The sequence below is a fragment of the Sminthopsis crassicaudata genome, chromosome 3, assembly GCF_048593235.1.
Source record: "Sminthopsis crassicaudata isolate SCR6 chromosome 3, ASM4859323v1, whole genome shotgun sequence".
In the NCBI taxonomy this organism is placed as follows: Eukaryota; Metazoa; Chordata; class Mammalia; order Dasyuromorphia; family Dasyuridae; genus Sminthopsis; species Sminthopsis crassicaudata.
The window spans coordinates 569,315,500-569,341,036 of record NC_133619.1 but is presented as its reverse complement, the minus strand read 5'-3'; the positions used below and the strand labels follow the sequence as shown (position 1 = coordinate 569,341,036).

The following is a 25,537-nucleotide window of genomic DNA, read 5'->3' as shown; positions in this document are numbered from 1 at the left end:
GGTTTCCCATTCACTCTGAGATAAAAAATGCATTGTATATGATCATTGAGAGAGACATTGATACAGATGATATAGGTGCTTTGCTCACCTGGCTTTTCTGTCCTAGCATCACCAGTCAGTAACAAATCTAGTGAGTTTGCCATAATTGAGTGTTCTAGGACAGTGGTGTCTAATTCAAATAAAAACATAACCCTGCCCGTTATATTGGCTTAGAAAGCCACAAACTAATATCATCTGTATTGTATTATGGGGCAACTAGGTGGCACGCTGCTTGGAATGCTAGCCGTGTAGTCAAGAGAACCTACGTTCAAATCCAACCTTAGATATTTACTGGCTGTATGACCTTGGAGAAGTCACTTAATCCTGTTTGCCTCAGTTTTCTAATTTGTAAAATGAGTTGGAGAAGAAAATGGCAAACCACTCTGCTATTTTTGCTAAGAAAACCCCAAATGGGGTTACAAAGAATTGATCACAACTGAATAACAACAATGTTGTAGTGTGTCTTTATTTCATTAAACATTTCCCAATTACATTTTAATCTGTTTCCAGGGAAGAGGAGCAAGTTTTGACATCATTCTAAGATAGTAGGGGATTCTGGGAAGCCAAGACATAAGAAAGGACACTAGATAAAATAAGATGAGGTAGTTAGGTGACAAAGGGAATATAGCAATGGAACTAGAGTCAGGAAAACCTGAATTCAAATCCAGCCTCAGATACTTACCAGCTGTGTGATTTGGGGAACTCATTTAACTTATTTGTCTCAGCTTCCTGAGCTATAAAATAATGATAAAGTAGCACCTACCTCCCGGGATCCTTGTGAAGATAAAATGAAATAATATTTGTAAAATACTTTTCAACATCAAAGTGCTCTATAAATTGTCATTATTATCATCCTCATCATTGGTTACCTGGATCTGAGGAGGAAGGAAGGAAGATTAGAAAAAAGTTGACAATTGACTTCAATCATAGTTTTATTGAATGCAGGTTCTATTAAAAATAATTACAATGATAATAATAGTAACTAGCATTTATGTAACATATTAATTTTGCAAAGAACTCTACATATATTATTTCATTTAATTAATCATCCTATGAGATGGATACTATTGTTATCCCCATTTTACTGATGAGGAAACTGAGAATGACAGATGTTAAATGACTTGCCCAGGATCACAAAAGCTAGTAAGTGTACATCACTACATCAATACAGGGAAGAGTAGACTAGTCTACTGAAGGTTTTCCATGAGTACAGTGCTCTGTAGTCAGGGTGTGGAAAGAAAGCAGATAGATCACTGAAGATAATGAAAATAATTCAAGAGAATTTATCCAAAGTTTAATCTCCATGCTTTGCCCCTATAAAATATTCTGTCAATCTGTGTCTAGAATTTTTAAGCCTCATTATCTCTTGCTCAATTCATTTTTCAGCTTCCTCAGTCTCATTTAACATTTCTTAGCTTAGCCTCATTATCCTGAGCAGTCTACAGTATATCCTTATTATGACACATTCATTATATAAGCCAGAATTCCAACCAGGCATTCATACAACTAGCTCTTTGACAAGGTGCCAGAGGTCTATTAGAATACAAGAGCATTGGCTCCTAAATCTCAAGAAACCAGTTCCTTAGAGGTCATCTGGCTCAACCGCTCATATTTTACAACCTGGATCACTGAACAAACCAGAAGGTCTTCAAAAACACAAAAGTCACACTACTTTCTTTTCATAACCAATAGTTTCATTTTATTTTTTGTTAAAATGTTCCCAAACATATCCCATGTGTATTTATTTTGTCTCTCACATGCAAGGCTATGCTCTGCCTTGTTCTACCATTCTTCTCTGTTTCATGATTTCTATCTTTCTTGAGAATTAAAAGATTCATAATCATTAAAGTCCTTTCCAACTTTAGGAATCAGTAAGTCTACACATCTGTGAATGGGAAAGCCAAGTTTAACCATTTTGTATTTGATTGGTTGAGAAATGCTTTTAAATTTAATGTGTATAACTAATACTTCTTAAGTCTAGATGATCAGCAAAATGATAAATCAAGACTGCCTGATTTCTAAGATGTAAATGCTCAGAAAGAAATTTAACAATCAGCTCTCCCAAGCTGGTTAAAGCTGGCTCTACCCAAGTTATAAAAATAATTAGGCCATGATCATTTATTATCTATGCCACTTTGAGCAAATTTCTTAACCCTTGGAGCCTCGTTGAAGAAAATGACAGCTGGATAAGATAATCTATCTCTAAGGCCCCTTAATTGTGGTAGTCAATTTAAATGACTCTCAGGAATATAGACTGTCTCAGCCTGCATGGGATTAAACTTTAAGATTTCTTGAGATTTTGCAAATTAATTTGAGCCAACTGAGTCTTGCAAAAAGTATGTAAGATGTGTAGCTTCCCTGTTTTATCACCATCCCTGGGCCATCCCACCTTGGGCTATCCCAACTTGGGCTATCCCAATTCGGGCCAGCTTTGGCTAAATGAAACTTGCAGATGGCTATGCCCTTGGTGATCAACCCAGCCCAAGCAATTATCTGGTTATGGAAGGCCTAAAATGTCAGGGGGATATAAGATTTTATACTGAAGCAGACAAAGGAAACCAGAGCCTTTTAATAAATGAATGAATTGATCTCTGGGGTAAGCAAAAAGGGCAGAAGCACAGGGATTGGCAGAATTCCTCTGGAGTCAGAGGTTGTGCTCACAGATATGGAACTGTCATTCTACTAGTCTGTCTCCACGTTCTGCATCCTCCTTCCCCACCCCCATCTGGTCTAACTGGATGGCACTACCCTTCTAATTCACAATTTTATGATTCCTATTGATAAGGTCTAGATTTAGGGAACCAAAATGAGATTAGGGTTTCTGGTGGTCAGGGAGTTAAATGATAAGGGTTAGTGGCAGGTTCGGGGTTCAGGGAACCAAATGGAGAGGTTTGGCTCCCCTGTACCCCCTTGGGATTTGGCGCAAGGAGAGGGAGTTTTGGGGAACTCCCTTCTGGCAGCTCAGAGATTCTCTGTAAAAGAATTTACAGATCCAAAAACCTAGATTGATAAAAGAAGTTTAATTATAGGGAGTAAGGTTAGAAATCCTGTCAGAGAGGCATAAAGTCTGGTTAGGGAAATAAGTGAGGGCAAAGAGAGGGTGACACTGGAAAAGAATATTCCAGTGGACAGAGGCTCCTTGGCATGACATGGCATAGCATGGCATGTTTGGAACCTCTGCAAAGAGAGGATTTTAGATTGGCTCTTTTATAATAGGAGCTTTAGCTATAAGCTGAAGGGAACTCCTGGATGGAGTCCCAAATTGGTTCATCACTGGATTTCAGCTTGAGCTAGAATTCAGTGAGTTTCTTCAATTCTATAGGATTGGAATTTCTTTGCTAGATAACACGATGAAACTGTCTTGTTTGCTTTCCCTTGGGTGATGTCCCTCACTGGGGCAGAGTTAAAGAAAATTTTCTCCTTCAAGGATTTTTAGAGTTTTGGGGTCCCTTCTTCACTAACCTTACTGGTTTGTTTATTTTTAAATAATATTTCAAGGTGTTTTCAGTCCCCTCAAAGCGTGTTAAAAAATTCCCATAATAAAATTAGTTTAAATTCACTCAAATATTTTAAAGTATCTGTGCTTTTCAGAACTTCTTGAGATGTATTTATGTGTGGGACAATGAGATGGGCAAGAGTATCAAAAAATCATATAAGCAATGAATGTGAAGTATTTGGAATTATTCAATCAATTAATTAACCAATATTCACTGAGTTCCTACAATGCAGTCAGCATACTAGGTAAAAGATAAGGCTAATTTAGGAATCTATTCTAGAGTTCTTGATGTCTTTTGTGGAATTCATTCTCTCTTTTAGGATTATAGAAATTGAAAAAAAGAACCCATGAAGTTAACAAGCATTTATGAAGCACCTACTATGTACTAGCACTGTGCTAAGCAATGAGAATACAAAGAAAGGCAAAAGAATCTCCCCTCCTCCCAAGGAGCTGTACAGTCTAATAGAGTAAACAACATAGAACAATTATGTAGAAACAAGATAATCTCAGAAGGAAGACAATACAATTATCTTTTCCAATCCAATTCCTTCCAACTGCTAGCAGATGACATAGAAAAAGTTGAAATTCATAAATGCATGAAATATATGTATAATATTGTATAATATCAACATAATTTAAACTTTTTCTCTGGTACGAAGGGAGGGCCAAAAAAAAATTTATGAAGATTTTCCAGACAAAGGGGTGGGAGGCACTGCAGCCCTAATTCCCTTGATGTGGCAAGGATAACTATAGTATTAAGGTTATGGGTTAAGGTTTTTTGCAGAAGGTATAACTTTAGCAGAGTCTTGAAGGAAGTCAAGAAAGCCAGGAGGTAGAGATGAAGAGGGAGAAAGTTCCCAGCATGTGAGACAGCCAGTTAAAATGATGAGAACAGGGAGATGAATATCTTGTTCAAGGAACAGAAAGTGGGCCAAAGTCACTGTGACAGAGAATATGGATAGAGCACCAGCCCTGACGTCAGGAAGACCTGAGTTCAAATACAGCCTCAGACCTTAACACTTCCTAGCTGTGTGACCCTGGGCAAGTCACTTAACCCCAGTTGCCTCGGGAAAAAAAAATTAAAAACCAGAGAATATGAAAATGAGAGAGAGGTAAAAAGACAGGAAAGAGATGGGGGTAAGAAAGACTTTCCAAGCCAAATGAAGGACTTTATATTTGATCCTGGAAGCAAGAGAGACACTGGAGATAATTAAGTATGGCTCCAGCATACTTCTGCCCAAGTTATAATAGTAATTAGTACTTGACTATTTATTACCCATGTCACTCTGAGCAAGCTACTTAGCCTGTGGGGCCTCACTAAATACATTTCCCCCCCTAGACATGAAGATAGTGGATAGCAGACAGGATACATTAGTCACTGAATATTTACTATGTGGTGAAGTAAAAAAGGGTACCTGCCCTGGAGTTAGAAGGACCTGAGTTCAAATCTGGCTCCTGATACTAACTGGGTGAACCTGGGTAAGATTTAATCCTGTTTGTCTCAGTTTCCTCATCTGTAGAATGAGTAAATAAGCCTCCCTAAATAGGGTCCCATATTCTACAATGATCACTTTTCGCTACCAAAACTCCCACCTCCCCAGGACTCTTCTTTCACTGAGCTTTCCTAGAGGAAGGAGATCTAGTCTGCTACGTTATACTAATATGTGAATGACTCATATCAGTTTATCTAGAAAGACTTCCTTTAAAAAGGGGAGTCTAATTCTATAACTCAAATGAACTACTCTTTAGGGTGTTTGATTCTATGTAACAGACTGGTAGAAAAATGTCAGTGATTGGAGGATTTTCCTTGGATGCCTCAAATTATAACACTCTATTGTTATAGTAATATTCTTAGAAACATTATTCAATTAAAATCAAGAAGCATTTATTAAGTACTTAGTCACTTGGGATACAAGAACAAAAATTAAGCATCCCCTTGTCTTTATGTAAACCACAGAGATAGCAGCATGTTGTTATTTGTCCTTCCTTCTCAGAGAGGACCATGACATCAAGGAGGTTCCATGACATGCAAGTGAATAGGATTTAAGGGAGGGAGAGCTGACAAATCTGCCTCACTTTCCCCTCCAGAGCCATCTGGGTTCAGTGGCCAGATATAGATCAGGAAGACTGGAGGTGGCCCTGGATGCAGTGGGAGACCTTGGGCTTTTTAAGATCTTCAGTAGATCTCAGTTAAACTGGAGCTGCACCCATTCAGTCATTAAGGATAGGTAGCAACTGAGGCAAAGAATCTACTCTTTCACCTAGTCAGAAAAAAAAAAGAAATCTGAAAAAGAAAGAAAGAAATCTGGGAGAGGAAGACACCCAAGGTTTCTGGCCAAAGCAGAAATGATTGCTATTTACATTCAATTTGAATCAATCAGGACCCAAACTGTGACCAAATGGGGTGTGTTCTGGGACCTGTCGGTGGCTAATCAATGTGCTCCCTGTGCTGCATAGTGGTTTGGTTTAAGGCCTGGTCCTTAAGAAAGAAATCTAGCTGGTAAACCCAAGATATCTTGGGAGGGTTCAGCATGTATTTAGGATGGACCGGTATCAGGGAATGTTTTAGTGCTCATTTTACAGATGTGGAAACTGAGACTTAGAAAGAAGGGACTTGCTTCAGCATATGAGTGGAAAGTATCAGAATCTGGAGATGAAACCTGGTCCTTGGGCTCCAAAGGCATGGCCACCATGACTGAAGACAAGATGAAAGGATCTAACCAAAAACTTCTGTCTGTCCCATCTCTAAGATGTTAATTTTCTAGTACAATTCCCAGCCTCCTCTGCTGCCCCCTCCTGGCCCTGTGGATCACTGCTGGGGGTATTAAAGCTTGGCAGGGGGGAGGGAGGGTTGTACCTCCGCCTGAAAAGTGGGAGTGGGAAATGCAGATTATCAGCTCTCCTCGGGACTAGACGCAGCAGGCTTGCTGTCCGTCGGCAGAGAAGAGAACTGAGGAGCCGAACAGAGAGAGAAAGTGATCAGGAGAGGGAAGCTGAAGGAAAAGGAGCAGCAGCAGCAGGTAGAGCCCCTGGCTGCAGAGGCTTGCCAGGAACGCCTCAGAGAACCTGCCTCACTTGGGCCCCCTTCTCTGCTTGAAGGCAGCATTCTCCCAGCCCGCGTCTCTCCGTCTAACTCTTCCATTGGCTCCAAAGGTGAGTGAGGACGGGCTTTCACAGTTCCTCAGGTCAGAGCAAGTGCCTGGAAGATGATTTCTCAGAAACCTTTAGAGGGGGGATGACAATGTGCTGCTTTATTCTGTTCGAGGGGAGGAAACGACTGTATTGTCAAAGTGTTATTAAAGAGCGGGGAGAGAAAGGAAAATCTTAACCTCTATTCTCTCTGAGCAAAATAGTTTTCTTGCTGAGAAAATGCCATCAGCCCATAGACACAGTGAAGCGCAGGGTCAAAGGAGACCGTGTTGGGCTGTCAGAATCTGCTGATATCAAAGGTGGTGAATTGGAACTGGAAGAAATTATCCAAGCGTCTCCCTGTTGAAAAGCTGTACAGGCAGTTTGGACTTGGTAATTTAAAAAGTACCTGAGCCCGCACAGAGAAAGTATATTTGATAGAAATGAGACAATAGAGAGAGGATGAGGGGAAATGCGTCTTTAGGGATCTGGAGGCTAGGGATTAGAGAGGACAGAGAATGAAGAATAAATAAATCTAGAACTTCTGGGGACAGTTAGGGTGTATTTGGGTGAGTGGCGGGAGGCAAGAAGGACACGTGTATGACAGGTAATGTTCAAGGCTGTCTAATGTCCAACGCTGCTCTATGAGGTGGGTGAGACTGATCACCATAAATCCAAACACCGTCTCCTTTCTCTCCCCTTTCCACGTGAACTGTTTAATTTTCCAAGTCAATCATACATTATAAACCTGTGAAAGAAAAGGCATAATCAGGTGGGTGTTTGAAAGTATTCAGTTTACCTTGAATATTGAACCTGACTCAGGCTACTGCTAGCCATGAGCTTGTGGTCAAATGTTAGTGGTAAACTATACGACATTCAGATATAGTTAAGTAAAGATTTGTGACCCCCTCAATGGCCTTAGAGTATAGCAGATATCTTGCAAGATTAGTGAAACATTCAGGCCTGGGATATTATAGAAGCTTTGCATGAGATTCAAATAAAGTGTTTTGACAAACTTATTTACTTGTTTTCTATCATTTTACAGTTTATAGAATAAGTCCCTTCATGTAACCAAAGTTAGTCCCATATAGTTGGAAGGATTATCAGATCTATTCTTGCATCGCTTTTGAGAAGACATTAAATAGCATCAATCACAATAATAACTCCATGATCAGAGCTGTATTCACAAGTCCCTGAGCTATGGGGGAGACAGCAGCTCACACTGATAGGAGTGTGCTGGGATGTGGTAGCGGTGCTCCCTGTGCTGCTGCTGCTTCTCCATATTTCAGTGGTACAAAAGAAAGAAGATATGTCTTGCAATCAATCAACAGCTATTTATTAAGCTTCTACTGTATATCAGGCAAACTGCTCTAAGTGTTGGGGATACAAAGAGCAAAATTAAATAGTTCCTGACCTTAGGGTGAAAGATCAGGGTTTAAATCTTACCTTAGGCATAGCATACTATCTGTGTGACCTTGAATGTAAATCATTTAATATCTCAAAACTTTCAGGCAACTAAGAATATACATCACAGGTGAGTCACTGATCTGTATGGGGAGAGGGAGAGAGTTTACAAAGCAGGAGTTCTCTTATAATATCACTAGTCTGTTCCTGCCCCATCCTCACAAACTCACAGACCCTGATGGTTTCATTTTCTTGAAACTTCAAAAGGGAAGAAGTTAGTCCATAGTTTCTCAACCATCATCATGTTGCTGTTTAGTCATTTTTAGTTGTGTCCAACTTTTAATGACCCCATTTGGGGTTTTCTTGACAAAGATACTAGTTTGCCTTTTCCTCTTCAAGCTCATTTTACAGATGAGGAAACTAAGGCAAAGAGTGTAAAATGGCTTGGCAAAGGTCATACAACTAGCTCTTATATTACCATTCATTAAACACCATCAACATTTATTGCTATAGCTCTTGAATATTCCTAGTTATTTATACCACCCCCATTTAACTGTGACGTCCTTCTTAATCTCCCTAGCATTCAGCACAATTTCTATCACTTACTAAGACCCAATAAATGTGTGTTGTCTGAGTGACTATGCATAGAGTATCTATAATGAGTAAGGAGAATGGGAGTCACTTCCTGTCCCCTTAACATGAGTAAATGTTGAGTTAGGTGGGTTACCATTTCAAAAGTGCAACTGTTGTTAATATTAAGAAAGATGTTATTTGTTGTCTCTTTTTTACATTGCAGTTTTTAGCTAAGTGGCATTTAATGACTGTTTTGAGGATTTGGAATGAAGCTCATGAACTTCTCAGGAACTACTTCTGACCATTTCATGTCACCTCAGCCCTCCCTGGGCAGTACCATTGCTGAGGTGAAACCAGAAACCTCAGAGATTTTAATGGTGCACTCCTTGGGAGAGACATGAGTGACTACTTTTAAGAAATTTGGGAAAAGCAAAAAGAAAAATCAACAATCCTTTCTTAAGTATCTATTATGTGTCAGGTCCTAGGCTAGGTGAGGAAGGGGAGATATAAAGCAAGATAATTCCTGCCATCTAGGAGCATGATATGATGATAACTGATATGATACAACATATTCACCAATATGCAAATCAGAAATACATACAGAATAAATGCAAAATAATGGAGAGGGGCACTATTAACTGGAGAAATCAAGAAAAGGCCTCGTGTTGGTCAGGGTGACACATGAGGTGAATTTTGAAAGGAATTAGGGATTCTTAAAAGCAGAGGGGAAGGAGGGAACATTCCAGGCATGGAGGAAAGCCTGGGTAAAGGCCTTGATTGGGAATGTCAAGTAGGTATGTGGGGGGAATATTAAGAGGCCAGTTTGACTGAAACCTAAAGAGTTTGATAAGGAGAAATGTGTCATCAGACTATAAATATAGGCTATAGCAAGACCGAACTAAACCAAAAACACTTTTGCATAAAAATGAGACTTTCATGGTGAGTTCTGACAGTGCCCCACATCCCAGCTGTAATAGATCTTTAAGATAATAAATACTTCTACAAGAAGTAGTAATACTTCATGTAGTAGAACAGTCAGCAGCTCTGCTCGCATTTTAGTTCTTTTCAATTACCTTGGGTGTTAAAGAAAAATGAAGAGATTGAAAAATATAAATTGTTTCCTTTTAAAAATAGAAATAATGCTGTATCCTGGATTCATTCTTTTTTTTAATCAGTTGTTATCAGCTAGATTCATCATCTGCCATTTTACTTTGTATTGTTTTATAAAACATTTTCCTCCACTGAAACCCTCTTTTGAGACTTTCTCATGGCACAGAGATGGCATTAGCCTAAACCTGCAGGTTGGACCCACTTGGAAAGGCTTTGTGTGTACTCTTTTATGTCTGTTGCCCAAATATTAATCTGGCTAAATTGAATAGGCTCATCACCTGAAAGACTGGCCATCAGGTCATAGAATTCTACAACATGGTAATTTATGAAGATAGTCTCCTAAGGTGCTTTATTCTTTATCAGTAGGAGGGTTGCCATCACCAGTGAAGTCATGGCTCTCTGAGGTACTAAAATAAGCATAAAGCATTTGCTTGATTAACTCTGATAGTCTCAAAATCAACCTATAAAATGCAAAGTCGTCAAGAGCAGGAGCTATTTTCTTTTTATCTGAATATCCCAGCATCTAACGTGGTACCCGGCTGGCAATCAAGTGTTTGGTAAATTCTTGTCTATTGACTGAGTGAATATAATTTCACACTGAGGTTGGAGATGGAGGTGGAATGGGTGGAGGGATTTGGCAAAATAAAATGTAAAGCAGAGTTCTGTTCGGCATTCTTTTATGTAGGTGGCTGGGTGAAGAGTGCTCTGACTTGTGATAAATTAGGTTATAAGTCTTTGTTCTCTAGAGTTCCTTGTGTATGTGTGTGTGTGTATGTGTGTGTGTGTGTGTGTAGCCAAACACACAAACATTGAGGTACAAACTAATTGTACTGTTAAGTTGGACACACACCCAGTGCCATGAAGTCCTAGCACACCCTTTAATAACTTAGTTTAGTAGAAGTGTTAGAAACAATATGAAAACTGTGCTTAAAAGCAAATTTAATTAAAGTTTCAGTAACATAGTAGCATCTTGAGAACCCAGCAGCGTCCCTAGTACAAACTAAATGCTTAACAAATGGCTTTTCATTCTCTAGTGACCTTGAACAATTTGTACAATGCAATATTATCCCAGGGACAAACACAAAACAATTACCACAGAGAAAAGACCTAAATGTTGCAGAGGTGGCAGAATAACTTTGTATCTGCTGTGAAAAGAATATTCCATTTATCCTTTAAAATCTGACTTGGATTGTTTGCCTCAGTTTTCTCATCTGTAAAATGAGCTGGAGAAGGAAATGGCAAACCATTTTAGTATCTGCAAGAAAACCCCAATGGAGTCACAAAGACTAGGATGTGAGTGAAACTAATGAACAATAACTACAACCACCAAATGGATGCGATGAGCCCCGCATCAGGAATACCTGAGTTCAAATTCTTAGCTGTGTGACCTTGTGCAAGTCACTTAATCTGCCTTAAAATTTCCTAGCCCTTCCCTCCCAGGGTCAGTGAGAATCAAATGAAATGATGCTTGCAAAAGCACTGAGTACATATGGTGCCTGGCACATAGTGAGTGCCACAGAAATACTTATTCTCTTTCCTTTAATATTCTAGGTATATGATAAGTGCTTGTTGATTAATTAATCATTCATGCCTTTCTCATTAAGACATGAATTCAGTCCTTTTCAGTCATGTCCAATTCTTGGTTTTCTTGGCAAAGATACTGGAGAAGTTTGCCATTTCCTTCCCAGTACATTTTACAGATGAAGAAACTGAGGCAATAAGGTTAAATGATTTGTCCACACAGGGCACACAGTGAATGCATGTCTGAGGCTAGAACTGAAATCAGGTTTACCTGACTGCAAACCCAGAACCCTTCCTATTGTGCCATTTATTTGCCCCATTAAAACATAGGGTCCAGCTAAAAGCTAGGGATTCAGAGAAAGACAAAAGTCTAGCCCTTGCCCTCAAAGAACATGCATTCTAATTGGGGGAGACAGAAATATCATTGACCATAGCCACAGAAAAAGTTAAGAGAATTTCAAAGTTGAAAATTTTTGTAAGGACTTTATGAAGATTTCCTGTACATAGATCTATGAAAAAATGTTTTAGCTGGGGCTGTACTGCCTCCAGGTCCTAAACTGTTATGTTACATGTGTTATGGAAGATATATCTCTCCTCTGTGTTCACATAGCTTCCAAATGCGTTTTTATCACTTTGGTACAAACCTAGGTTTTATTATTGTGCTTTAAAAAATGGGTTTGGACCCCAGAGAAAACATGAACAATTATGAGTATTCTGATAAGGATCTCTATAGGCAAAATTATGTCCAAGTGACAGAGAAAGAATTTGCATATTATAATTTTGTTAGTTTCTTCTTAGGCCATAAAATTTAGAGAAGATAAATCCATAATCCCATATGTCTTTGAATATCATAAAGGTTGGCAGATATAGTTAAACAGAGTTATGATCTCATAATTCTCCTACGAAAACAAACTTCACCAATAGGTAAATTAAGTTATGGATTAAACTACATTTAGAGGATTCACAATAAGCTGATTGAGGAGGAGGAGGAGGATTTATATGTTTCTAGGGAGTCAGGAACAGTTGAGATTCTTCTTCTTGGCTTAATGTTTAAGACTCTTAAGAATCCCTTGGAACAAGTTTTGGTCAGGTGAGATGAGTGTTAACCAAAAGTCGAAAGAAGAATAAAGGGAAATTTTAAATTCCTATAATATATGGGACTTCCAAAATAGCAGAAAAACAAAAAAGTAGACCTCCAAGAAACTAGTCTTCTCTAGCCTATTGATATTGTATCTAAGAATTGCCACTGTCCAGCCAGGAAAAACCCCTGGGAACCTGAAACAATTCATTTTTTTTCTAAGTTAAAGACTTGTTCACAACAAAGAGAAAAAGTAATGTGTATCTTTATCACATATAAGTGCCTACTGTTGTATAGAGCATTATACTCGCTGCTGAAAGAGAAAAGGAGTTTTGATAAAACCTAGTCACTGCAGCCTCATGGAATTTAGTTCCAATACAGATAAAGATAATGCAAAATATTAAACAACCAATGAATTGGAGAGTTTAAAAGCAAAATATAATGGGGAATGGAAGCAGAAAGATAGATGGGAGAAATAATGAAGGGGAAGGACAAAGGAAAACTATTTAAACTAGATTGTATTTAAATTCGGGCTTTAAAGAATGAGCAGGAATAGGGCAAAGAATTGGAAATTGAGGGAATGCCTGTCATTTGGGGAATGGCTGAATAAATTGCGGTATGTGGTTATGATTGGAATATTACTGTTCTATAATAAATGTTGAGTAGAATGCTCTCAGAAAAACCTGGAAAGTCCTCTATGAACTCAAGCAAAGTGAAATGTACTATGTACAAAGCAATAGCAATGTTGTGGGATGATCAACTGTGAATGACTTTGCTATTCTCAGCAATACAGCAATACAATACAATTCTGAAGGACTTATATGATACAAAATGCTATCCATGCTCAGAGAAAGAATGATTGTATCTGAATACAGACTGAAGCATACTTTTTTCCTTGAGGGTTTTTTGAGGGGGGGAATTATGTGTTCTTTTGCAACATGACTTTTATGAAAATGTTTCCCATAACTTCACATGTGCTTTCTCAAGGGTGAGGTGGGAAGGAAGGGAGAGAATCAGGAACTCAAAGTTTTAAAAACTTATAAAATCATTTTCCGTGTAACTGGGGAAAATTAAAATATTAAAATATTTTTAAAAAGAAAAATCCTTCAAAAAAAAGAATAAGCAAGAAATTCATATCACATTAAGAGGGGAAAGGGGCACATTCTAGGTCAGGGGAACACCCCTAGCAAAGACAGAGATGCAAGAATGTATAGTGCTTGTCCAGGGACCCATTTTTTCCTACAATTAAAAGAATCATGAAGGAATAGCAGAAGTGAATCACTCTATACAGAAAGTTAAATAAAGTAATCTCCCACTGACCCAAAGCCCCAAGAAAGAGGACTACATTCTCCTTATTTTTTAGCCAAAGGTGATTTTCTGTGGGACTCCAGAGGTTTGTTCAGATAACCTTTCTGTTCTTAAAGGCTTTGCTTAGAAGACAGTCTCTGCAGTAATCCACCTCATTAAGTGTATATAAGAACAATCAAGTTCCCAGTCTTCACAATAGCCGCCTATGTCTCCTGACTGGCTTCTTTTCTTTTCAAACAAAGCACTGGCACCTGCTAACCTCATTACTGCACCCCAGAAGTCTGTCTCCTGTTATACTCTGACCAGTAGGAAACCAATGGATTGTTAAAGTTCAGTCATTCTTCAGTTATGTCTGACTCTTCATGACTCCTTTTGGAGTTTTCTTGGCAGAGATACTGAAGTGTTTTGCCATTTCCTTCTCCAGAACATTTTACAGATGAGGAAACCGAGACAAACAGAATTGACTTGACTAGTAAGTGTCTGGTGCCACATTTGAACTTAGGAAGATGAATCTTCCTGACTCCAAGGACCAGCACTCTACTACTGCCCCAACCAGCTGCCAAAGCACTTATTAAATACTTAATGTTCTCAAATGAGAATAATAGAGGAAATTTTCATCGATTCAGCATCATTGAGAAAAATGAATTTTTCTAGGTAAATTCAGTTGATCCCTTTAAGGATCCATACTTTTCTTATTTTAACTTTTTAGTATAGAAATCTTTAGGGACAGTTAGGTGATATAGTAGACAGAGTGTAACAATCTGAGTTCAAACCTCATCTGCAAAATGAACCAGAGTGAGACTTAAAAAACTTTTCAGTCTCCAGAGAAGATTTTTTCACTTTCTATTTGATCACTACTACATTGTGTTCTAATTGTCAAGATTTCCAAAAAAATGACCGGCCACCAAGCAAAGGCCTTACTTTAACAAAATAATGAGAACAATAATAATATCATATTAGTTGCATTAACACTCTTGTACATTTAAGTGTGCTTCCCTACTTTCAGTTTCTTCCCTCCCATCCTTCAAGGTATGACAAAAGTATCACCTCCTCCCTGAAGACTTCCTTGATCTCAACCAGCTCACCTTTCTCCCTCAACTTTCTCATACATAGCACCCATATTATTTTCATTGGTTCAATAGATATTTATATATACATCTTATCAATTGTTCCGTTGCTTGGTAATGAATGACTTTTTAATCTACCCTATTAGAATATAAACTCCTAATGCAAACAAGATTAGAAGAGAAGCAACAAATTGGGAAAATATTTTTACAGTTAAAGGTTCTGATAAAGGCCTCATATCCAAAATATACAGAGAATTGCCTCTAATTTATAAGAAATCAAGCCATTCTCCAATTGATAAATGGTCAAAGGATATGAACAGACAATTTTCAGATGATGAAATTGAAACTATTTTCACTCATATGAAAATGTTCCAAATCACTATTGTTCAGAGAAATGCAAATTAAAACAACTCTGAGATACCACTACACACCTGTTAGATTGGCTAAGATGACAGGAACAAATAATGATGAATGTTGGAGGGGATGTGGGAAAACTGGGACACTGATGCATTGTTGGTGAAGTTGTGAAAGAATCCAACTATTCTGGAGAGCAATTTGGAATTATGCCCCAAAAGTTATCAAAATGTGCATACCCTTTGATCCAGCCGTGCTACTACTGGGCTTATATCCCAAATACTAAAGGAAAGAAAGGGACCTGTATGTGCCAAAATGTTTGTGGCAGCTCTTTTTGTAATGGCCAGAAACTGGAAGTTGAATGGATGCCCATCAATTGGAGAATGGTTGGGTAAATTATGGTATATGAATATTATGGAATATCATTGCTCTGTAAGAAATGACCAGCAGGATGAATACAGAGAGGCTTGCATGGACTGATGCTGAATGAAATGAGCAGAACCAGGAGATCACTGTACACTTCAACAACAATACTGTATGAAGATATTTTCTGATGGAAGTGGATATCTTCAACATAGAGAAGAGCTAATCCAATTCCAATTGATCAGTGATGGACAGAAACAGCTACACCCAGAGAAGGAACACTGGGAATTGAGTGTAAACTGTTTGCCCTATTGTCTTTCTACCCAGGTTACTTTTACCTTCTGAATCCAATTCTTATCGTGCAACAAGAAATTCAGTTTTACACACATATATTGTATCTAGGATATACTGTGACACATTTAACATGTATGGGATTGCCTGTCATCTAGGGAGGAGGTAAAGGGAGGGAGGGGGAAAATTCGGAAAAGAAGTGAGTACAAGGGATAATGTTGTAAAAAAAATTACCCATGCATATGTACTGTCAAAAAATTATAATTATAAAATTAATAAAAAAAATAAATTTTTAAAAAAGAAAAATACCTATTGTATAAAATAACATTGAATATTTTGTTGAGCAAAGGAGAGAGAAAGATACATAAGAAAATACAAATGGATTATAAATAACTAAAGAAAGATGTTCCATTTGTACCAAAAGATTGCAGTCATAGATAGTGTGATACAGTGTTATGTGGAGTCAGAAGCTGTATGGATCCAGGCAAGACCTAAGGCACTTCAATTGTCTATCAGCCTCATTTTCCTTTTTTTATAAAATGAAGGATTGAGAAAGCCTAAGTAGTTTCTAGGAGTGGTGTAGTGGATGGAGTGCCAGATAGGAAGTCATGAAAATTCTTCTTTCTGGCCTCAGACACTCACTAGCTATATGGCCCTGGGCAAGTGATTTAATCCTGTTTGCCTCAATTTCCTCATCTGTAAAATTAGCTGGAGAAGGATATGGCAAACCATTCTAGTTTCTTTGCTAAGAAAATTCCAAATGGAATTACAAAGAGTTAGACATGACTGCAACAACTATAAATCATATAATAAGTGACTGGATTATAGACTCACCATTGGTCTACACTGCTGCTCTCAGATATGTGTTTGTGTATCTGTCACAAACACATATGCATATTTACCAGAGGTGGTTAATTAGTTCACATAAAATATCCTCCTTGTTATTTTAATGGACTTTTTTTTTTAATTCTTAGGTTTACTTTAGACACTTAACAATGCCTGGTGGTTTGGAGAAGGCCTGTCATCAGTGCATATCGATGATTGCAAGTAATGGTAAGTTGCTAATCTTGGTACTGTCTATTTTCCAGGAAAGAAGAATGGGTTTAGACTTGACATTGAGAGTCTGAATCCTAAATCAGAGTTGTTGTTTTTGTTTGTTTGTTTGTTTGTTTTTTAACCTTGTTTAGGAACAGATCCCTTTGGCAAATTTTTTCCCCAAAGATCAGATTTTTTTTTTTTATTGTCCCAAATTTTAATACCTGTCCATATGGTGTATCTAATATACTTATTTAAAAGGACCACTATATCACCCAGGGACACCAGTTTACATCAAGAGTAAATTCAATAATTCACTTAGCCATTCTGAACTTGAGTTTCCTTTTCTGTAAAATTATTAAGCTATACTAGAAAATCTCTAAGGTTTCTTCCATCTCTTATTAAAAGATGTATAAAAAGAGAGTTAACTTGAAAGTGGGCAATTTGACCTTAGTTTGCCTCAATTTCCTTATTTGTAAAATAAGGATGATAATAATAGTGTCTATCTTTCAAGGTTGTTGTGGAGATCAAGTGAGATAATTGTGAAGCATTTAGCATACTTCCTGGGGGAGAGAGACAGAGAGACAGAGACAGAGACAGGCAGACAGAGAGAGAGAAAGAGAAAGAGAGAAAGGGGGGGAAGGATCTGATTTAGGAAAATCTAATCTTTAGGAAAGTCACTTTAGAAAAATCCCATCAGCACACTGACATGGCAACTAAGTGAAAACTTGAATCAGGAAGATCACAAATAGGCTCTTGCACTAGTATAGGTGATAAGGGAATGCACAAGAGTGGCAAATCCCTCAATGGCCAGAAATATGCCCATGTGGCATTAGAATGTGCCATATTAACATTTGTGTAGAAATCAAAAGAACTGTCCATTAAATATAAATGGCTAAGAATATCAGAGCAAAGTTTGAGAAAGTTGAGAAATATACTCGAAGAAAATAGCCAATAACTGCAATGATTTCCATTGCTACATTCCAGTAATTAGTGAGGAATCTTGCCAGGCATAAATATGGGACTTCTTCCTTTATGTGTCAGTGGAAGGGGAAATGGTTCTATTCCCATATTAATGACCAATGATGGGCAATAATTGATATCAATCTAGTTTGCTTTTGGCATGTTACTCTCTTGCTCAAAACTTCACAATAATTATTAATTTGCTATGTAAATCAAAATAATATTGCCTAGCTATTCCTACTGAAGCTCTATTTTTACTCTCTTCAATGGAATTTATCCTCCCTCTTCTTTCATTCTTTGAACAGCCTTCATCTACCAGGTTATACTACCAGATTTGGGTACCAGCTCTGAGTAGTTTAAGCACATTTTTACAGTGCCCACACGATAGGCATTTGAAAGATGAGATGAGAGAGAGAATTATGGATAGTGTGTGTAGGTAGAGTTCTGGATCCTAATGTAATGATTTGGTTGTCTCCCATTCATCTACCTTCTTCTACTCCATCATCTTATTCTCATTCACAACTCTTGTTTTCCCATCTTTTTATACTCCATCCTCCTCCTCACTCACACTCAGTTCTCTTCTTCTGTCTCCTTGATCTAAAATAAACATTTCTCTTTTTTCTAGTAAATTTATTTATATTATTAATGCACATGACTTTATGAATCACATTGGGAGAGAAAAAATCAGAGCAAAAGGGAAAAATCATGGAAGACATAAAGAAAAAACAGAAAAAAAGAAGTGAATAATGCTAGCATGTGTTGATTTACATTCAGTCTCCTTAATTCTTTTTCTGAATGCAGATGATATTTTCTGTCCAAAGTCTATTGGGATTGCTTTGGATCACTGAACCACTGAGAAGAATCAACTCTTTTCTTTTTAAAAATTAAAGCTTTTTATTTTCCAATAGTTCCATACAGACAGATAGAGACAGACAGACAGGGAGATACAGAGAGGGAGGAGAGAGGGAGAGACAGAGAGAGAGAGAGAAAGAGAGACAGACAGAGTTCACTCCATATGGATGGATAATTTTTCAACATTGACCCTTGAAAAACCTTGTGTTCCAAATTTTCCCCTCCTTTCCCCTAACCCTTTCTCCAGATGGCAAGTAATCCAATATATGTTATATATGTTAAAATATATGTTAAATCCAAGATGTGTAAACATATTTATACAATTATCTTGCTGCACAAGAAAAATCAGATCAAAAAGGAAAGAAAATGAGTAAGAAAACAAAATGCAAGAGAACTACAACAAAAAGAATGAGAATGCTATGTTGTGGTCCACATTCAGTTCTTACAGTCCTCTTTTTGGATATAGATGGCTCTCTTCATCACAAGATCATTGGAACTAGCCTCCATCATTTCATTGTTAGAAATAGTCGTGTCCATCAGAATTGATTGTTGTATTATATTGTTGTTGCCATGTACAATGATCTCCTGCTTCTGCTCATTTCACTCAGCATCAATTCATGTAAGTCTCTCCAGGCCTCTCTAAAATCATCCTGCTGATCATTTCTTATAGAACAATAATATTCCATAGCATTCATATACTATAACTTATTCAGCCGTTCTCCATTTGGTGGGCATCCACTCAGTTTCTAGTTTCTAGTCACTACAAAGAGGACTGCCACAAATATTTTTGTACATGTGGGTCCCTTTCCCTCCTTTTAGATCTCTTTGGGATATAATCCCAGTAGAAAACATTGCTGGATCAAAGGGTATGCACAATTTGATATATATAGTTCCAAATTGCTCTCCAGAATGGTTGATTCTATTTACAACTCCACCAACAATGTATCAGTGTCCCAGTTTTTCCCACATTCCCTCTAACATTCATCCTTGTCATCTTAGCCAATTTGAGAGGTATGTAGTGGTATCTCAGTGTTGTCTTTATATATATATATATAGTTTTAGTTTTTATTTACCAGATATATGCATGGGTGACAATTGCTAAACCTTTTGTTCTAATTTTTCCCCTCCTTCCCCCCCCCCCAAATGGCAGGTTGACCAATACATTTTAAATATGTTAAAGTATAAATTAAATACAATATATGTATACATGTCCAAACAGTTGTTTTGCTGTACAAAAAGAATTGGACTTTGAAATAGTGTACAATTAGCCTGGGTTGAGAATTCTATTAGTGGTTCATAGTCATTTCCCTGAGTTCTTTCGCTGGGTGTAGCTGGTTCGGTTCATTACTGCTCTATCGGAACTAATTTGGTTCATCTCATTGTTGAAAATGGCCACATCCATCAGAATTGATCATCATATAGTATTGTTGTTGAAGCACACAACGATCTCCTGGTCCTGCTCATCTCATTCAGCATCATTTTATGTCAGTCTCTCCAGGCCTTTCTGAAATTATCCTGTTGGTCATTTCTTACAGAACAATATATTCCATAATATTCATATACCATAATTTACCCAACCATTCTCCAATTGATAGGCATCCACTTAGTTTACAGTTTCTGGCCACTACAAAGAGGGCTGCCACAAGCATTCCTGCACATACAGGTCCCTTTCCCTTCTTCAAGATCTCTTTGGGATATAAGCCCAGTAGTAACACTTCTGGGTCAAAGGGTATGCACAATTTGACAACTTTTTAAGCATAGTTCCAAATTTCTGTCCAGGATGGCTTGGATGTATTCACAGTTCCACCAACAATGTATTAGTGTCACAGTTTTCCCACATCCCCTCCAACATTGCGCATTATCTTTCCCTGTCATTCTAGCCAATCTGACAGGTGTGTAGTGGTATTTCAGAGTTGTCTTAATTTGCATTTCTCAGAGTTGTCTTAATTTGCATTTCTTTGATCAATAGTGATTTAGAATACCTTTTCATATGACTAGAAATGGTTTTAATTTCTTCATCTGAAAACTCTCTATTCCTAATCTTTGACCATTTATCAATTGGAGAATGGTTTGAATTCTTATAAATTTGAGTTAATTCTCTATATATGTTAGAAATGAGGCCTTTAACAGAACTCTTAAATATAAAGATGTTTTCCCAATTTAATGCTTCCCTTCTAATCTTGTCTGCATTAGCTTTGTTTGTACAATTTTTTTAACTTAATACAATCAAAATTATCTATTTGGTGTTCAATAATGAGTTCCAGTTCTTTGGTCACAAATTCCTTCCTTCTCCACAGATCTGAGAGGTAAACTATCCTGTGTTCTTCTAATTTGCTTATAATATCACTCTTTATGTCTAAATCGTGAACCTATTTTGACCTTATCTTGGTATGTGGTGTTAGGTGTGGGTCAATGCCTAGTTTTTGTCCCACTAGTTTCCAATTTTCCCATCAGTCTTTGTCAAATAGTGAGTTCTTATCCCAAAAGTTGGGGTCTTTAGGTTTGTCAAACACTAAATTGCTATAATTATTGAATATTTTGTCCTATGAACCTAACCTATTCCACTGATCAACTACTCTATTTCTTATAAAATGGTTTTGATGACTGCTGCTTTATAATATAGTTTTGTTTTAGATCTGGCACAGCTAGGCCACCTTCATTAGCATTTTTCTAATTAATTCCCTTGAAATTCTTGACCTTTTGTTCTTTTGGATGAACTTTGTTATTATTTTTATAGATATATAAAATAATTTCTTGGGAATTTTATATGGCACTAAATAAATAGATTAATTTAGGGAGTATTGTCATTTTATTATAATGACTCAACATCTATGAGCACTGGATATTTTTCCAACTTATTAGATCTGGCTTTATTTGTGTGGAAAGTGTTTTATAATTGTAGAACCAAGTTTTTTCATAATTGATCATTTCATATTCTTGCTGTTATTGTGTACAATGTATTCCTGGTTCTACTTGTTCACTTAGCATCAATTCATGTAAATCTTTCTAGACCTTTCTAAAATTAGCTTGTTCATCATTTTTTATAGAACAATAATATTCCATTACCTTCATATGCCACAATTTGTTCAGCCATTCCCCAATTGATGGGCATCTACTCATTTTCCAATTCTTTGCCACCACAAAAAAAAGAGCTGTTACAAATATTTTTGCACATGTGGGTCCTTTTCCTTCCTTTATGACGTCCTTGGGATACAGACTCAGTAATGGCACTGCTGGGTCCAAAAGGTATGCACAGTTTGATAGCCCTTTGGGCATAGTTCCAAATTGCTCTTCAGAATGATTGGATGAGTTCACAATTCCAGCAACAATGCATCAGTGTCCCAGTTTTCCCACATCCCCTCCAATATTTGTCATTATCTTTTCCTGTCATCTTAGTCAATCTGAGAGGTATGAGGTGGTACCTCAGAGTTGTTTTAATTTGCATTTCTCTAATCAATAGTAATTTAGAGCATTTTTTCATATGACTATAGATGGCTTTATTTTCATCATCTGAAAATTGTCTGTTCATATCCTTTGACCATTTATCAACTGGGGAATGACTTGTATTCTTATAAAGAAAATGAACATTTCTATTGATATCCCAAAAGTGTCAGGATCTCACAATCACTGAAGACATATGTAACTAGTTGTGATTCCTTAATTAGTTACTATTAGTATTAGGATCTATAAGGACCATATTTAGAATGTCTGCTTTTACATTTATTTGCAAATTCTAAATGGTTTGTGTGACCTTTTTTGCACTTTTTTTCCAATTACATGTAAATACAGTTTTCAACATTTGTTTTTGTAACATTTTGAGTTCCAAATTTTTCTCCCTCTTCCCTTACATTCTCTCCTCCCCAAGACATCAAGCAATCCATCACAGGCTATACTTGTACAATTTATGTTTCCATATTAGTTATTTGTGAAAAAAGAATGAGAACAAAAGAAAAAGCAAGAAAAAAAGTTTTAAAGGGAGAAAAGAAACCTTTGATCTGTATTCAGACTTCATAGTTCTTTCTCTGGATGTGGATGGCTTTTTCCACCACAAATCTTTTGGAATTATCTTGGATCATTGAGAAGAGCTGAGTCACTCATAACTGATCAATACATAATCTTGACTCAGCATTAGTAGTCCTGTCAGGTTTCTCTGAAATCCACCTGCTTATCATTTTTACAGCCCACTAGTACTGCTTTTCATTTATATACCATAACTTGTTTAGCCATTCCTCAATTGATTTGATCCCCTCAGTTTCCAATGCCTTGCCATCACCAAAAGAGTACCTATAAATATTTTTGTTGATGTAGGTTCTTTTCCATTTTCTATGATCTCTTTAGGGTATGGACCTAATTGGTTGGTTGTTGTCCTTCATTCTTGAAGAAGACCAAAATGACATCACAATGTTAGATTTGAGTTACAGTGTGTCCTACTATGGCTGATCAGACCAATATGAGCTTGGAGTGCTCTGCCACAGGTCAGACGCAAATAATTCACATGAACATTTGGGGTGGCTTCTCTAATTAATGGTATTGCTGGATCAAAAGTATTATAGCCCTTTTGGCATAGTTTCAAACTCTTCTTCAAAATGGAGATCAATTGACAACTCTACCAGTAGTACATTAGTTTTCCACTTTCTTCAACTCATTTTCTTTTTCTGTCATATTAGTCAATCTGATAGGGGTCAGGTGATACCTCAAAACTGTTTTAATTTGCATTTCTCTATTCACTAGTGATTTAGAGCATTTTATGTGATTATAGAGTGCTTTAATTTCTTCATCTGAAAACTGCCTGTTCATATTTTTTTGACCATTTATCATAGCAGGAATGACTTACATTTTTTTTTTAATGCAAGTACCATGTAGTGCTAAGAAATACATATAATTTTAAATGTTTTCATTCAGAAAGCATCCAAATATTTTACCTTAACTTTTCTAATGTTATTTTTAAATTTTTATTTTTATTTATCTTTCTGTTAAATTTTTCATATTCTAACAGTGGGACATTAAATTCTCCTACTACAGTGAAAAGTAGAGTACCTCAACCTCTGACAAAAATCAAGCGGGAGAATCAAGAAGAATTCATTGGATGTTGTTGGAAATTCAATTGATGCTGATTTCTTACATATTGTGGAATCTATGACAACAGCCTCAAATAATTTGCAACTTAGCTCATTGCATAAGAATTTATTTAGAGACAAACAATACTAGGTCGTTTAGTGGATAGAGTATAGGGCCTGAAATAAGGAAGTTTTCCCATCTTTTCAATTGTATCCAATTTTTCATAACCCTATTTGAGGTTTTCTTGGCAAACATTTCCTTTTCCAGCTCATTTTACAGATTTTACGATTGAAGCAAATAGGATTAAGTAAGGTCACACAGTTAGCAAGTTTTAAGGCTATATTTGAACTCAGGAAAATGAGTTTTTCTGACTTCAGGCCCCTGAACTCTATTCATTGTGCTCCCTAAGTGTCCAGGAGTCAAGAAGACCCAAGTTCAAACGTGGTTTCTGATATTTATTAGTTGTATGATCCTAGACAAGATAGCTTCTGTTTATCTCAGTTTCCTTATTTGTTAGTTGGGGGTAATAATACCTATCTCCCAGGGTTGTTATGAGGATTAAATGAGAAAATACTTATAAAGTTCTTAGCCTAGTTGCTGGTACATAGTAGGTGCTATATAAATAGTAGCTATTATTAAAAATATCACAAAATAGTTATACAGAAAATAAGTAGATTCCCTAAAATTACCACAAAAAGATTGCACCTGGTCCTTCTGCTCTTCCTCTTCCCAAAACATGGTTCAACCATCACAAAATTCTTAGGTAGCCTAATACCAACCCAGAAGGCCAGTTTTTCTGCTATCCAGTCAAAATCTCAGGTTTTTAATTGATTGTGGACCATTTTCACATTTTCTGTTGATGTTTGCTTGCATTTTGTTTTCTTTCTCAGGTTTTTTTTTCTTTCTAGATCTGACTTTTCTTGTGCAGCAAAATAACTGTGTGTACATACATATATATATACATATATATATATATGTTTTATCATATATTTTAACATATTTAACATGTTTTAGACTACCCATCATCTAGGGGAAGGGTCAGGGCTGAAGAAGGAAAAAATTTGGAACATAAAGTTTTGCAAGGATCAATGATGAAAAATTACATTATGCATATGTTTTGTAAATAAAAAGCTTTAATTTAAAAAGAAGAAGAAGAGGCTTGTAAAAAAGATGGCAGCCATTTATGGAGCTCAGCCACAGATCTAAAGTTAAGGACAGCTTGGTGCTCAGAATCCCTCTGTCAGTCCAGATTGAAACAGTGTTATGTTTCTTGCAATAATGGTTCTGAGCTGCCCCTCCCCCAGCCTTCCAGTTGTCCATCTCTCTCATTCTCCTCCTGCCAAGCATGAACAGCTGCATTCTATGTGCTTTGCAAACCCCTGAAGGAATCCCTTAATATCTGAAGCAACAAAACATTGATAAAGTCATCTGTATGATATGTGCTCCCTCCTTCAGTCTCTCGGGATGTCTCAATTAAATTTGATAAATGCACATGTTCAGGTAAGGGAAAGATGCATTTTAAAGTTGTCTGTGAGGTTCTGAGAAATCTTTTCTTAAGTCTGGATAGATGGGGAAGACTAGGTGACCCATGAATGATAAAGCACAGCAGAACCCACATTTCACCGGCAATTGTCCCATAGCATCCAACAGGAATTACAATAAATCTGTAAGGTAAGAGAATAAAGCACCTGACAAACCTGAGAGGCTAAAAAATTGATCAATTTTTTGATCAATTCTGATAGACATGTCTCTTGTCAACAATGAGATGATTCAGGCCAGTTCCAATGGCCTTGTAATGAAGAAAGCCATCTGCACCCATAGAGAGAGGACTGTGGGAACTGAATGTGCATCACAACATACCATTTTCACTCTTTTTGCTGTTATTTGCTTGCATTT

The 25,537-nt window shown here is 37.0% G+C and overlaps 1 protein-coding gene across 1 annotated transcript in view; it reads left to right on the top strand.

The window, feature by feature from the left end:
- Positions 1 to 6,440: 6,440 nt before the first annotated feature.
- Positions 6,441 to 25,537, top strand: part of TMEM272 (transmembrane protein 272) — a 43,207-nt gene continuing 24,110 nt past the window's right edge. The window contains exons 1-2 of the mRNA XM_074304790.1: positions 6,441 to 6,688; positions 16,708 to 16,786. Of these exons, the coding sequence (XP_074160891.1) occupies positions 16,729 to 16,786 (58 nt within the window). The 5' untranslated portion in view covers positions 6,441 to 6,688; positions 16,708 to 16,728. The remainder of the gene's footprint in view (positions 6,689 to 16,707; positions 16,787 to 25,537) is intronic.